Below are 14892 nucleotides of genomic sequence, written 5' to 3'. Positions count from 1 at the left end.
TTTGTCAGAGGGACAGCTGAGTAGTGATCTGGAACAGAGAAACCGTACTTGAGTAACAGGCATCTGGGCTTTGAACACTGAAGGGCAAAATCCAGAAACTGTTCTCTAGGCTCAGTTGATCGTGCGTGTACACGCAGAAAAGCCCTAGGCAGAACATGGTCTGACCAGCAGTGCTATGGTCAAAAACCAGCTGGTGACAGAACCCTACCCTGTAGGACTTGAGACTCATTTCTCCTCTCAAGGTAAGGTTAGTTCTAGGGCAATTCTAAACCACTACAATTGAAAAGTTTCTCCTAGAAAAAGAAATGGACCCTTCCTTAAGACCACTGCCTCCAACCGGTTCTCTCCATCCAGCAAGAGCAGCAATATAGGCACGATTTCCCCTCCCAACATCTGGACTTCAGCCTCATTCACACACCCCAGATCATGCAATCTGTTTACCCTGGGCTTTTTAAAAAAAATTATAAAGTTATTAATGTGAAAGATCTGCACAATCACCACAGATAGTGTCACTGCAGAATCTTTATTCCTGTCGTCCAATCTTGAGCTGTCTGCCAGCACCAGCCTTGGCTTTTGCAGTCCCCTAGACTTTCTTAATTCTGCCTTGGCGTTCCTTTTGCTGTTTTCCTTGGGTCTTTCTCTTCTCATATGGGTTGTGTCTTACACATCAGTGTTTTGGTTTGTTTCCTCTTGTTGCATAATCCAAGGAATCCTAAATCACACCAGAGCCAGCTGTCTTGCCACCACCAAAATGGCTTCTGAATCCAAAGATGTTATCTGGTGTGGTCTTGTACATTGTGGCTACTTTGTCTTGATTTTCTGTATTAGATACTGTTGCCTTCCCCAGGGTGAAGAACACCAATGACCCATCTGTTTCCTTGAAGGAGTCTGGTTGGTCATGAACTTGCTCATCTGGACAGTTACTGTGTCATTCATGATGGCAGCTGAGCTTCAAGCAGCCAGGGAGTTCCCTGGCTTTCTTCTTGTGAAAAACCTGCTACACCTTAACCAGAAATAGCCAAAAGAACAAGAGACACCCAAGTGTCAGTCTGAATATCACCCCTGCCTGCCACACATCCCATTGGATCAGTCAAACCATTTCAGCTTTATGACTTGCTCTCTTTACTTGGTAGTAATGCAAGGAAAAAAAAAAAAAAAAACAATGCAAGATGTGGGTGGAGTCCATCTTTATTGGGCTTAGATGGTGAACCCTGGTCAACATCTTACCACTCATCTGCCATCTTCCTCTGTGTGAACAGACTCTAGGAGAGTCTAAATTTAGCCCAAGAGATCAGGGTCAAGAAAGGAAAAAAGCCCCAGGCCACATCATCATTCCTACTACATTTCTCACTTACAAGCAACACTAAACATCACTGAATGTTCACGCACATGACAATGCCACACAGGAGACCGCAGGCTCTGCTGGGGAAAATAACTTGTTTTGCCAAAACTTTCTCTCCCCCATAAAAGAACAGCTGGTTCCCTAGAGACAGATGTGGAATTAAAGAATGTCTTGAAGACTAAGCACAAACCTGTTGCTTTCCAACAATGTTATGAACCCATTCCTTGTTTCATTACAGTTTTTCATACATTCAAAAGGGGTTCTAGAGCTCCAGAGATACCAGTACCTCCATTATGACCTGGACACACACACTACCCGGCAGGCCTCCGCTGGGAGATACAAAGCCTTTCTTTCCAAGTTCACAGCCTTCTCTAGAAGTCCTGAGACTGGGTGCTTTCAGGAGGTTGCAGGTTTGTCCGTAGTTTGTACATGTGATTGAGTGCTTGTGTGAGGAAAGGCCCGCTGCTGCTGATTTCCATCAAGGTGAGGTTATCCAGCTAAACACAAGAGAAAACCTGCTGGGTTGGTTCAGGAGTGCTTGATTTGAGAAAATGTAAAATCTACTGAATAAAAATAAGTAATCGATGAATAACAGGTTTTGGGTTTTTTTTTGAGGCACAACACTATGAATAATCCCTGCTTGTAATAATCCAAGCAGCACCAGGCCTTGAGGGCATGTGAGGAGAGGCAGCTGCCACAGGAAGGATCCCTGTGCCCCTTCCCTGAGCATACCTACCTTGGCATGTGCCTCCTGCTGTCTCACAAAGCTGTCAGCAGACACCCGTAGTTTGGCAATGCGAGTGTCCCACACATCCTTGACCAGGGTCCGGATCTCGTCTGCTTTTGGGATATTGTCTGAAGCACTAAAAGAAGGGTGGTGGGTAGTGGGGAGGGAAGGGGGTCAGGGGTAGGAATCAAGTAAGGAAGCACTTGGTAAACTAAAGCAACATCCAGGTAGAAGTGGGTCTTCCTTTAAGTAGGTTCCACACCTAATCTGAAACTCAAACTCAAGACCCCAAGATCAAGAATCACATGCTCTTCCAACTAAGCCAGGCAGGCACTCCTCTAGGTAGAAATGGCCTTTAAAAAAAAAAATGCTGCGGGACGCCTGGGTGGCTCAGCTGTTGGGCGTCTGCCCTCGGCTCAGGGCATGATCCTGGAGACCTGGGATCGAGTCCCAAGTCGGGCTCCCTGCATGGAGCCTGCTTCCCCCTCTGCATGTGTCTCTGCCTCTCTCTGTGTCTCTCATGAATAAATAAATAAAATCTTAAGAAAAAAAAGTGCTGCTTGGCTTTAGGAAAACAGGAGCAAAATATTTGTTTTCTTCAAAGAGAAAGAACAAGCAGGGGGGACAAGCTCCCGCTGAGCAGGGAGCCTGATGTGGGGCTCAATTCCAGGACCCCGGGATCACAAACTGAGCTGAAGGCAGATGCTTTACCACCTGAGCCATCCAGGTGCCTTGTTTTCAATATTAAAATGTAAACCTTTCTAGCAATTTAGCTTGGTGCCAAGAAAATTCAGCCATGACCCACGCAGTTATTTGTGCTCACGTTAACTATCCCCTGACAGGTTACAATACGAGGACTTCAGAGAATAAGCTCTAAGTTGGACATTCTCTGTCTCAGGGTAACTGAGTGTTCTGTATGATAGAATTTCCATCTTGAATGAATTTGCTTCGACGGTTCGCTAAGAGGTCATGACAGCTGTTGCTCATACCTCAATATTTATCCAAGGGCTTACAACCTGCCAGGGAAAGAAGATAACAGCTCTGTGCCAGGCACTGTGCTCAGCACTACAAAGCATGTCTATCCTCCCAAAAGCTCTGAAGGCTAGGTACTGTCTCACTCCACAAAGAAAATAAAAATACACTTTACAGAAACTAAAGAAACTGCAAATTAGCATAAACTGAACATACCTATACACAGCAAATTCTGGGTAAAAGTTTTAACAGGAATCAACAAGGGTCAGTGTGACAGCCTTCCTGTCTTGAGCTACACTATGAATCCTTTGACCATTCTAGCCTTTTTTTTTTTTTAAGTAGGCTTCACACCCAGTGTGGAGCCCAGTGCAGGGCTTGAACTCACGACCCTAACTAAGATCAAGACCCGAGTGAGCTGTATTTTAAACTAACCTTTGAAGGGAAAAACAAAATAGAAGATGAAAATAGAAGCTAACACGGTCCATCACCAGGCATGCTAGGAAAGCTGGAAGTGGCCTCTCCACATGCTGAAAGTAGCTTGTGATTAGTAGTGGAGAATCAGTGGTATAAAATTTACATAGTGGATTGTATTTAAGAACCAAACATTTGGATCTTATGCTCTGGACAGCAGGTTAAAGAACAAAGGCTCCCAGGTACTTGTTAACTGCAGAACAAAGGTAAAATTAGGTCCCTTGGCCAAATGAATTACAAAGAATCATAAAACCAAAGTTTAAACTGCATACATAAGATCCTAAACTTCAAAAACTAAAGGTGAAGATGGCCCTCACCTCTGCTTCTGTACTTTCCCTTCCAAGTCCCCTGCCAACTGCCACAGAAGGCTTTCCGATCCATTGGACAACACACCCCTGCCAAACAACCTCCCCAAGACACTGCAGCCACAGAATAACAGCCTCAGCATCCTGTCCCTTCACTTAGTCTACATCTGCCCCAACAGTTCTGCTTCCCCAAACATACCATGCCCGTTCACATGTCCCTGCCTTCTACCTAGAGTGTCCCTTCCCTCCCTCTTTCTTAAAGGGATGCCTTCTCTGGCACCACCAGACATTAGGGCTGCATCCCCACATGCTCTGAACAGGACATCACACTTCAGTGTGGAACTTCTGATTAACAGGCCCACACTTCTTCCCCACTAAGTGGGGCTCAAGCCCATGTGACTATTTCCACTATCTACTGGAATGCTTAATATGTTGTAAACTGTAGTCTCATACATCAACTTAAGAGCAAGTCCATGTTACGTACCACAAATTTTCATTTGAATAGTGTCATGCAGTGGGCCCCTGGCCCATGCTCTACAGCAGACAATAGGGAACTTCCCCATTTTTGTTATAGTTCTGCTCTTGAATCCATCAATGAAAAGGTTGCTCAGAGGGCACCTGGGTGGCTCAGTCGGCTAATCATCCGACTTAGGTCTCAGCTCAGGTCTTGATCTCGAGGTCGTGAGTTCACACCCCATACTGGGCTCCACACTGGGCATGGAGCCTACTTTAAAAAAAAAAAAAAAAAGTGCTCAGGGCTTCAAAAGCTTGACATTTTGCAAATTACATTCTAATATCTCCCATGCAAGATCATCCACACTTGCCTGTCCCCTTCTGATTTCATTCAATAAATATGTATGCACCAGGCACCATATTAGGACAAACAAGACACAATCCCTGCACTTTTTTTTTTTTTTTTTTTTTAGAGGAAGAGAGCACATGTGTACACAGATTGGGGGTGGAGGGGCAAGGGGAGAGGGAGATAGAAAACCTCAAGCAGGCTTCATGCCCAGTGTGGAGCCCGACACAGGACTCAATCTCATGACCTGCACCAAAATCTAGAGTCAGACACTTCACTGACTGAGCCACTCAGGCATCCCAGTCCCCACCCTTTACAACTGGGGTAGGGGTGGGAGGGCACAGCCTGACTAGTGATTAGGAGATTACAGCTGACACATAAATGCCATGGGGGCTACAGAGCTGCCAAGAGGACTGGCATCCTTAACCTGTGAGGAGCACCAGTTAGGCTAAACCAAAGGAGGGAACAGAGAATAGCTGGACCTACCGAACAGAGGGAACAGTATATGAAAGCCCTGAGGATCCTGGTATGTGTAAGGAAGTAAAAGAGGCCAACGTGAGCCTGGAACCCGAAAAATCAGAGGGAAGAATTATAGAAGCCATGAGAGAAGGCAGAAGTTGATCAGGCTAGGCAGTGCTTTGCATGCCATCATGAAGACTTTAGTCTAAACCCTGGACAGGCTCCAAAGAACAGGGATGTCACATGGCAGCTCCATCTTTAAAAGTCCACTCTGGCTGCAACATGGAGAATGAATTAGAAGCCAATGGGGAACCATAAAATGGACACAGGGAAAAAAGCTACTACACCACACTTTTTGCCCCCAATGGGCTTTCATTACAGCTAGGGTCAGAGCAAGTGTGAGCCCTCGGGCCTTTCCTGTGAAAGACATACAAGAACTCAAATGCACACAGTGGAAGACTCACCAATAAAACACAGACACAGTAAAGCTTCACCAATAAAACAGAGCTACAGTTAAGAAAAAGGCTAGAGATGATAATGGAGACTCACTGGGGTCCAGTGTCAAGTGATAAAGCAACAAGGGATTCCCCAGGAGAGGTAGAGGTGGGAAGAAAGCCCAGGCAAGAGAGTATGTGCATACAAACACCCCCCAGGTAACTGACACAAGGAACTAAGTGGCCGGGGATACCCCTCACCTCAGAGTTGAATGTGGAATGAGAAAGGAGGGATGGTGTAAGGGACAAGAATCAGGAGTTTCACTTTACACGTGGCTCTAAGGAGGACACATACTTACTGATTTAACAGGAGTTTGGTAAGTTCCATGTAGTAAGGGCTAGGCATAGGGGTAAAGGTTTCTTCCTTCCGCTCGTGATCCCTAATCTTCTCCAACTTTTCTGAAATTTAGAAGTGCATACATTTTTACCATCACCATGCCCAAAATATTTAAGTTTTCCAACTTTATCAGGTGTCTACATTACCTATTGGATCAACTAACAGAAACAAAGGGAAAAAAGCACTTTTTGGAGTACCATATCACTAATTAGAGGATTCAGGGCCTATTTCCTCAAAAGTTTCTCTTATAGGGACACCTGGGTGACTCAGCAGTTGGACACCTGCCTTTGGCCCAGGGCGTGATCCTGGAGACCAGGGATCAAGTCCCACATCAGGCTCCCTGCATGGAGCCTGCCTTTCTCACTCTGTTGTCTCTCATGAATAAATAAAATCTTAAAAAAGGGCGGGGGGCGGGGGACACTCCAAGTGGCTCAGTGGTTTAGCGCCGCCTTCAGCCCAGGGCCTGATCCTGGAGACCCTGGATCGAGTCCCATGTCAGGCTCCCTGCATGGAGCCGGCTTCTCCCTCTGCCTGTGTCTCTGCTTCTCTATGTATCTCATGAGTAAATAAATAAAATCTTTAATAAAAGAAAAAAAAAGTTTCTCTTATAGAAGGTGGTAAATTTTTGTGGGTGTTGCTGCTCTGGCCTGCGGGATGTAGTACTGATGAAACTGTGTCTGAGTCAGAAATTCTTTTCTTAGGGAAAGAGACAAGTGTTCTACCTTTGATGCAAAAGGTGAAGAGAGTAACCAGTGACCGGAGAAATTTACTTATGTATACGAAGCCATGTTCAGAGGAGAGCAAGAGGACATAGACCAGCAGTGCTTCCAACCTGGGGGTGGGTGATGATCATGGGGGGTTAAAGCCCAGCATCTGGAATCCAGCAGTGGAGCCCAATTCCATCCAGCAGCAGCACCCCTCTCTCCCTGGTTTATGGGCCTGAGAAAGTCCTGAATCTGGACTGGCCACTGTGGCTGAGGGACACACACACACTGTGCTGGGGGTGGGGGGAATCTGTCAGTGATGGGTCCCCTCTTCAGGGACCCTTGGTGCCACGCTACAACCCGATTTACTCCCCTGTTCCATTCACCTGCTCACTCTAATGCTCTCCTTCTGAGAACCTGCACACTCCTGCTGGTACACTGCTCCCAACCCCCTCCACACCTGTCTCTGTGCACTAGGAACAGCCATCCAGGTGTATCCTGGACCTCCTCTCCAACCTTCATAGGACACCACCCTATCAATACTCACTCGAGCGTTCACTGTTGTCCTCACTACTTAACCATTCCATCAAACTCACTACAATAGCTTCCATCTTAAAATGAAAAATCCTAGGGTGCCTGGCTGTCTCAATCAGTTGAGCATTTGACTCTTGATTTTGGTTCGGGTCACGATCTCAGGGGCCTAGGATCCAGCCCCAAGTCAGGCTCCCCACTCAGCGGGGTCTGCTTCTCTTTTCCTCTGCCCCTCTCCCTGCTTGCTCTAAGTCTTTAAAAGAAAAAAAAAATAAGAGGGCAGCCCTGGTGGCTCAGTGGTTTAGTGCTGCCTTCAGCCCAGGGCCTGATCCTGGAGACCTGGGATCGAGTCCAACGTTGGGCTTCCTGCATGGAGCCGGCTTCTCCCTCTGCCTGTGTCTCTGCCTCTCTCTCTCTCTGGGTCTCTCATGAATAGATAAATACAATTTATTAAAAAAGTAAAAGAAAAAAAAATTAAAAGAGAAGGAGAAAGAGTCTAGGGGTGTCTGGGTGGCTCAATTGGTTGAGTGTCTGCCTTCGGTTCAGGTCACGATCTCAGGGTTCTGGGATCAATACCCGAGTCAAGCTCCCTGTTTAGCAGGCAGTCTGGTTCGCATTCTCCCTCGCTGTGATCTCTCTCACTCTCATTCTCTCTCAAATAAATAAAATTTTAAAAATAAATAAAACCTTAGTAAGTGAAATAAGTCAGAGAAAAACAATGATCATATGATTTCACCCATGCGGAATTTAAGAAACAAAACAGACGATCAAAGGGGAAGGGAGGGTAAAATAAGACAAAATCGGGGACACCTGGGTGGCTCAGTGGTTAAGCGTCTGCTTATTTATTTATTCATGAGAGATACAGAGAGGCAGAGACAGGCAGAGGGAGAAGCAGGTTCCATGCAGGCAGCCCAATGCAGGACTCAATCCTGGGACCCCGGGATCACACCCTGAGCAGAAGGCAGACACTCAACCGCTGAGCCGCCAGGCATCTCTAAAAAATAAGATCTTAAAAAAAAAATCCTCCCAACATCAGCTACCAAACCACTTTTTAAAAAAATAGTTAACTTCCTTCCTTCGACCACTCAGGTGGGTGTCTAGTCTACCCTTCTACAAACACTGCTCAACACCAAGGCCCATGACCTCTGCTCAGCCAAACCCAACGGTTCCATCTGTCTTCACAGCTGACAACGATCAATCCTGCTTGGAGTGTATTTACCACTTGATTTCTGGAATACCACACTCTGAGTTCTCTTATCTCATGGATTCCTCTAGCCCTACCTGACCTCTCTTTCAACACTAGGGTATAGAGCTCAGAACCCTGACCCCTTGGCCACCTAAACCCATATCCCATGTGATGTCATCCTGCCTCACTTAAATATCATTCAAGCACTCATGATGACTTCAACATTCATATCCCCAAATAAGTCCCTTCACCAAATTCCTGACTAAATACTTCTGCCCACATTATTTCTACCTAGATATCCAATAGGCATCTCCAATGTGACATGGTCAAACCCCAACTCTGGACCCCTACCCCAGCCCTCACGCTCCTGAAGCCTTTCCCAGCTCAGGAGACAAGCTACTCCGTATCATTCTGTAGCTCAGGTCAGCCACACTGGCACTCATTCTTCACTCTCCTCTCTCAGATCCTACAGCCTGTCCATCAGCAAATCCTGCAGATTCTCCTTCGAAATACACCTAGACTCTAACCATGCCTGTCCACCTCTGGCAACTGGTCAGACTCACAGCCTGGATAACTCCCTCCTGCCCTCTCTCCACAGACATTTTTATACAGTTGACATTCTTTTCTCGCATCTAAATCAGAGTATGAAATACTGCTGTTCAAACTGTGATGAATCAGTGACATCACCCAGTGTTGGCCAGGATGTGAAATTCTGGGAACTCTCACATGATTCTGGTGGGATCAGAATACCTCAACCATTCTGGAGGGCTGGGTGGCGGTTTCTTACAAAGTCAAGCATAGTCCACCCTATGACCATAGGTATTTACCCAAGAGAATTAAAAACATTTTTTCCACAAAAAGACTTCAATAGGAATGTTCATAACCCCCTCAATCAGCAATACCCAAAAATGGGAAACAATCCAAATACCCACCAACAGAAGAATGGGTGACCCAAATGTGGAATATTTTATCATGAATGAAATAGTATTTGCAATAAAAGAATGATGTAATGCCACGTGCAACAACAGGAATGAACCTCAAAAACAGTGTCAGAGGAGCACCTGGGTAGCTCAGTTGGTTGAGCACCCAACTCCTGGTTTCAGCCCAGGTCATGATCTCTGGGTCAGGTGATGGGAGGTCTGCCCTCAGTGGGGAGTCTGTTTGGAGATTCTATCTGCCCCTTCCTCCACTCACACAGGTGCACTCTCTCAAATCTTTGAAGAAAAAAAAAAAAGTCACAGAAGAGACAAAAACAGACTTAATAGATGATTCCATTCATAGGACAAGAATAGGTAGAACTGTATGGTGGCAGAAGCAGAGGGCAGTGGTCTCTTGGGCATGCTCTACTGACAAACTAGTGGGGTTTCACTACCGCTCACCCCAGCATGGGCCTGGCCTGTGAAAAAGCTCAGGCTCTCTCTCCACACCTTCACTTCACTGCCTGGCCTGCAAGAAGACAGGCTCTTGCCCCTATTCGGTTTGAAAGGACCGAAACTGCCAGAAGGGGACTAGCACTAACAACCAGAACTGAGGGGATTCCCTGTCAAAGAGCCCCTCAGCAGAAGAAATTAGGAGTTTCCCTTTGTTGCATACCTACCAGGGCCACCCCCTCTTTAGGACCAGAAGGAGAAAATGCCCACACAATCTTTCTGAAACTGTATTTGAGAGTGCCTGGCTCAAAATGTCCTTACTCCTAGATGGGAGCTGACCCTGGCTGATTCCCAATTGGGAGGGGACAATCAAAATCACTCAGGTGCTTTTCAAACTCTACATGCCCCCTCTATTCCAAATAAAATCAATGTTCTTTGCTATAATGAGCCACTTTTATCTCTGAGATAGGAAGAAGACTGCAAAGGCTCAGGATAAATTCTGCCTGCGTTGTTGATACATTATTTTTTATTTTAAAGATTTGAGAGAGGGCACCTGGGTGGCTCAGCGGTAGAGCATCTGCCTTTGGCTCAGGTCCTGATCCCAGGGGTCCTGGGATGGAGTCCAGCATTGGGCTCTCTACATGGAGCCTGCTTCTCCCTCTGCCCGTTTCTCTGTCTCTCTTTCTGGGTCTCTCATGAATAAATAAATAAAACCTTTAAAAAAATTTTTAAAAATAAAGATTTGAGAGAGCTTGTGCCCATGAGTGGGAGGAGGGGCAGAAGGAGAGGGAGAAGCAGACTCCCTGCTGAGCACTGAGCTCGCCCTAGGGCTCTATCTCAGGACCATGAGGATCAGGCCTTGAGCTGAATGCAGATGCCCCCCATAATTTTCTTTATTAGTGAGGCATAATCAATACACTATACAATTCACCCATTTAAAATATATAATTCAGGGCAGCCTGGGTGGCTCAGCGGTTTAGCGCCTGCCTTCAGCCCAGGGCCTGATCCTGGAGACCTGGGATCGAGTCCCACGTCAGGCTCTCTGCATGAAGCCTGCTTCTCCCTCTGCCTGTGTCTCTGCCTCTGTGTGTGTGTGTGTGTGTGTGTGTGTGTGTGTGTGTGTCTGTCTGTCTCATGAATAAAAATCTAAAAAAATAAAATATATAATTCAGGGGCACTTGGGTGGCACAGTCGGTTAGGGGTCCAACTCTTGGTTTCGGCTAAGGTCATGATCTCAGGGTCATGGGATCGAGCCTTGCATCAGGCTCCATGCTCACTGCACAGTTGCTCACTGCAGAGTCTGCTCGAGATTCTTTGTCTCTCCATCTCCTCCTTTAAAATAAATCTTTAAAAAAATAAGATGTACAACTCAATAGTTTTTAGTATATTCAAAGTTGTAAATGATCTTTGTGTCTTTTCTATTTTTCATGTAACATAATGTGTTCAAGGTTCATTCAGTTGAAGCACGATCAGTACGTCATTCCTTTATATGGGTAATATTCCCTTGTTTGGATGATGCATTATTTTCATGCATTCTCTATAATGTAAGAGAACCCTGCTCCTTACTTAATTTGCTGGTCGATACATGGGGCTCAAACTTATGAACCCAAGGTCACTCACAACTCCAAGGTCAAGAGTAGTATGCTCTACTGGCTGAGCCAGCCAAGCACCCCAATATAGTTATTTTTTTAAAGTTAGAAGAAATGTTTCTTCGAAGCCATACAATATTCTTAATTTTATTTTAAAGATTTTGAGAGAGAAAGAGCACACACACACAGGCATACAGAAGGGCAGAGGGAGAAACAGACTTACTGCTGAACAGGGAGCCCAATGAGGGGCTCAATCCCAGGATCCTAGTATCATGACCTGAGCCAAAGGCATAAGTTTAACCAACATGAGCCTCCCAGACACCCTACAATATTCTTAATTTTAAAGCCAGTTGAGGGGCACCTGGAGGCTCAGCTGGTTAAGCATCTGCCTTCCCGCTCAGGTCATGATCTCAGGTCCTGAGATTGAGCCCCACTTCGGGCTCCCCGCTCAGTGGGGAGCCAGCTTCTCCCCTTCCCTCTGCCCCTCCCCCACCCCGTGTTCACTCTCTCAAAATATTTTTTAAAAAATAAAAATAAATAAAAAAATAAAGCAAGTTGAATTATCTTAAAATCAAAATCTGAGGGAAATTTGGTGTAGATGCCTCAAACTAACATGACATTAGTAATAGTGGTCAGCAAACTAAGAGGTGAATCTCTAACTGTTCATTAATTCCAGCTGATCAGCACTGGGTGGCTCAGTTGTGTGTGTGTGTGTACACACACGCGCAAGCAGCCCCTCCCTCCCCCCCCCCCCCCCCCCCCCCCCCCCCCCCCCCCCCCCCCGCGGGACACTGCTCAGCAGGGAGTCTGCTTCTCCCTCTATTCCCACTCATCCTCTCTTGCACTCTCTGTCAAATAAATAAATAAAATGTTTTTAAAATTTCAGCTGACCAGTGGATGTTGGAGTAAGTGGAAGGGGCTCCATGCTTGCACCCTAAGGGAAGGTGTCACCTGGCCCTGCTCCACCCAGGTCCTTACCCACATCCATCCACTCAGGAGGAATCAGCCGACACTTCTGTCTCTGTTTCAGGTTAATCGCCAGCCACAGAGGCACTTCCACTGGTAAACCAGGGTTAAAAGGCCCCAGGTCCCCCTGCCAAAGAAAAGCCAAGTCCTGGTAAGACAAAACATGGCACAGGGCACTACTGGACCCCACTGCTGTCCAACAAGGGAAAAGGCGTTGCAGAAGTTGAAACCCAAAGGAGGGATCTCTGGGTGGCGCAGCGGTTTGGCTGCCTTTGGCCCAGGGCGCGATCCTGGAGACCCAGGATCGAATCCCACGTCAGGCTCCCGGTGCATGGAGCCTGCTTCTCCCTCTGCCTATGTCTCTGCCTCTCTCTCTCTCTCTCTCTCTCTCTGTATGACTATCATAAATAAAAAATTAAAAAAAATAAAAAAGAAAAAAGAAACCCAAAGGAAAAAGCCCAACTGTGAACATACACCCAGCAAGGTAGCTCCAATCAAGTGATCAGGCCGTGGGCACTGTCCTCAGCTGCACACCTGGCCAGCTCACCTGAGCATGGGTTTCCTGCAGGGTGCTGCAGGGAAGGTGGCTGGAACAGCTGAGGTGCTGGGCCCAGGATGAGAACCTGCTCACCTCTTCCTCCCCTCTGCATCCACCCAACCTGTACCCCTGCCCCAACCCACCACTGGCCACTCAGTGTCTCTCCCTCCCCAGTACTCCCCCACAGCACCTGCATCTCTTCCCCCAACACTCGAGGTCACCCCACCCTGTATCCTCCCATATACCATTCAGAGACCCCCCTCATGAACTCCCCCCAACCACCAAGCATCCCCTCCAGGAACTCCCCACCACCACCACTCATTGTACCCCCCCAGGTAGTCCCCCCACACCACTCAGCATAACCCCTAGGTATACCTCACCACCACTCAGGCAACCCCCGACCACTGGGCGTCCTCCCCTCAGGCGCTCCCCCCAACCACTGGGCGTCCTCCCCTCAGGCGCTCCCCCGACCACTGGGCGTCCCCGCCTCAGGCGCTCCCCCCAACCACTGGGCGTCCTCCCCTCAGGCGCTCCCCCCCACCACAGGGCGTCCTCCCCTCAGGCGCTCCCCCCCACCACAGGGCGTCCTCCCCTCAGGCGCTCCCCCCCACCACAGGGCGTCCTCCCCTCAGGCGCTCCCCCCCACCACAGGGCGTCCTCCCCTCAGGCGCTCCCCCCGACCACTGGGCGTCCTCCCCTCAGGCGCTCCCCCCGACCACTGGGCGTCCCCCCCTCAGGCGCTCCCCCGACCACTGGGCGTCCCCCCCTCAGGCGCTCCCCCGACCACTGGGCGTCCCCCCCTCAGGCGCTCCCCCGACCACTGGGCGTCCCCCCCTCAGGCGCTCCCCCGACCACTGGGCGTCCCCCCCTCAGGCGCTCCCCCGACCACTGGGCGTCCCCCCTCAGGCGCTCCCCCTCAGGCGTCCTTCCCCTCAGGCGCCCCGACCACTGGGCGTCCCCCCCTCAGGCGCTCCCCCGACCACTGGGCGTCCTCCCCTCAGGCGCTCCCCCCCACCACAGGGCGTCCTCCCCCTCAGGCGCTCCCCCCACCACAGGGCGTCCCCCCCTCAGGCGCTCCCCCGACCACTGGGCGTCCCCCCCCTCAGGCGCTCCCCCGACCACTGGGCGTCCCCCCCTCAGGCGCTCCCCCGACCACTGGGCGTCCTCCCCTCAGGCGCTCCCCCGACCACTGGGCGTCCCCCCCCTCAGGCGCTCCCCCGACCACTGGGCGTCCCCCCCCTCAGGCGCTCCCCCGACCACTGGGCGTCCCCCCCTCAGGCGCTCCCCGACCACTGGGCGTCCTCCCCTCAGGCGCTCCCCCCGACCACTGGGCGTCCCCCCCTCAGGTGCTCCCCCCCACCTCGGCGTCCCCCCCTCAGGGCCCCCCCCCGACCACTCAGGGTTCCCCAGCCCCGTCCACTCGGCGGGTGTCCGCGGAAACCCCAGCACTACCGCGTCTCCCAGGCGCTGGGGCCTCAGGCAAATGGCTGCCCCAGCCCTTACCCCGATGAGGTAGATCTGGTCTAGGCTGAAGTTTGGGATTATGGTAACCAGCTCCTTCTCAGCCAGAAACTCCACCTCCGCCGCGTCCATGCTGGCCACAGAGACCCGCCCGAGACAAGTCGCAACCGGCAGCCCCTCACAGTCCGGGGTGAAGGGCCCTGGCCACAGCTTTCCCGCCACCGCGTGGGGCCCGCCCCCCTGGGCCGGAAGAAGCCTCGGCCAGCCAATAGCAACGCGGCGCTCTCCTCGTAGCGGCGGGAGGCGGGAACGGCGGCCGCCTCGAGTCCACGGATTGGCCAACGTCAACGAGGCTGAGCAGACCACGCCCCCCAGCCTCGCGGCAGGGCCGGCCCCGCCCCCCCCCCGCGCTCCTCCGGTAGGCGGTGCTTCGCGCCGTGCACCTGGCGCTGCGGGCTCTCCGGCCGCGGTCCCCGCGCTTCCGCGTCCCTTCACCTGTCCTGAGCGCCTACCCTCTGAGTCAAGCTTGGGGTGGAGATCGGTGCACGTGGCACTGGGTCCCGCCCCGGGACACGAGTAAGTGCATTGATTATTAGGTCGTGGCTGAGACCAAGCCAGACATATGTGGCCTGGGCCCCAGC

At 50.0% G+C, this 14892-nt stretch overlaps 1 protein-coding gene across 2 annotated transcripts; it reads right to left on the bottom strand.

The window, feature by feature from the left end:
• Window positions 1-1170: 1170 nt before the first annotated feature.
• Window positions 1171-14450, bottom strand: GINS2 (GINS complex subunit 2). 2 transcript variants are annotated; one of them, XM_041770340.1, is made up of 5 exons: window positions 14294-14450; window positions 12265-12379; window positions 5869-5968; window positions 2079-2205; window positions 1171-1839 (listed from the first exon to the last, which is right to left on the bottom strand). In XM_041770340.1, exons 1-5 carry the CDS (start codon window positions 14381-14383, stop codon window positions 1714-1716), a joined length of 558 nt encoding a protein of 185 aa, XP_041626274.1. In that variant the 5' UTR covers window positions 14384-14450; the 3' UTR covers window positions 1171-1713. The 2 variants fall into 2 exon arrangements, with proteins under 2 accessions (XP_041626274.1, XP_041626275.1); XM_041770341.1 differs by having other exon boundaries at window positions 1727-1857.
• Window positions 14451-14892: the final 442 nt, after the last annotated feature.

Source organism: Vulpes lagopus, chromosome 10 (genome assembly GCF_018345385.1).
Source record: "Vulpes lagopus strain Blue_001 chromosome 10, ASM1834538v1, whole genome shotgun sequence".
NCBI lineage: Eukaryota > Metazoa > Chordata > Mammalia > Carnivora > Canidae > Vulpes > Vulpes lagopus.
This window is presented reverse-complemented; position numbering and strand designations above follow the sequence as displayed.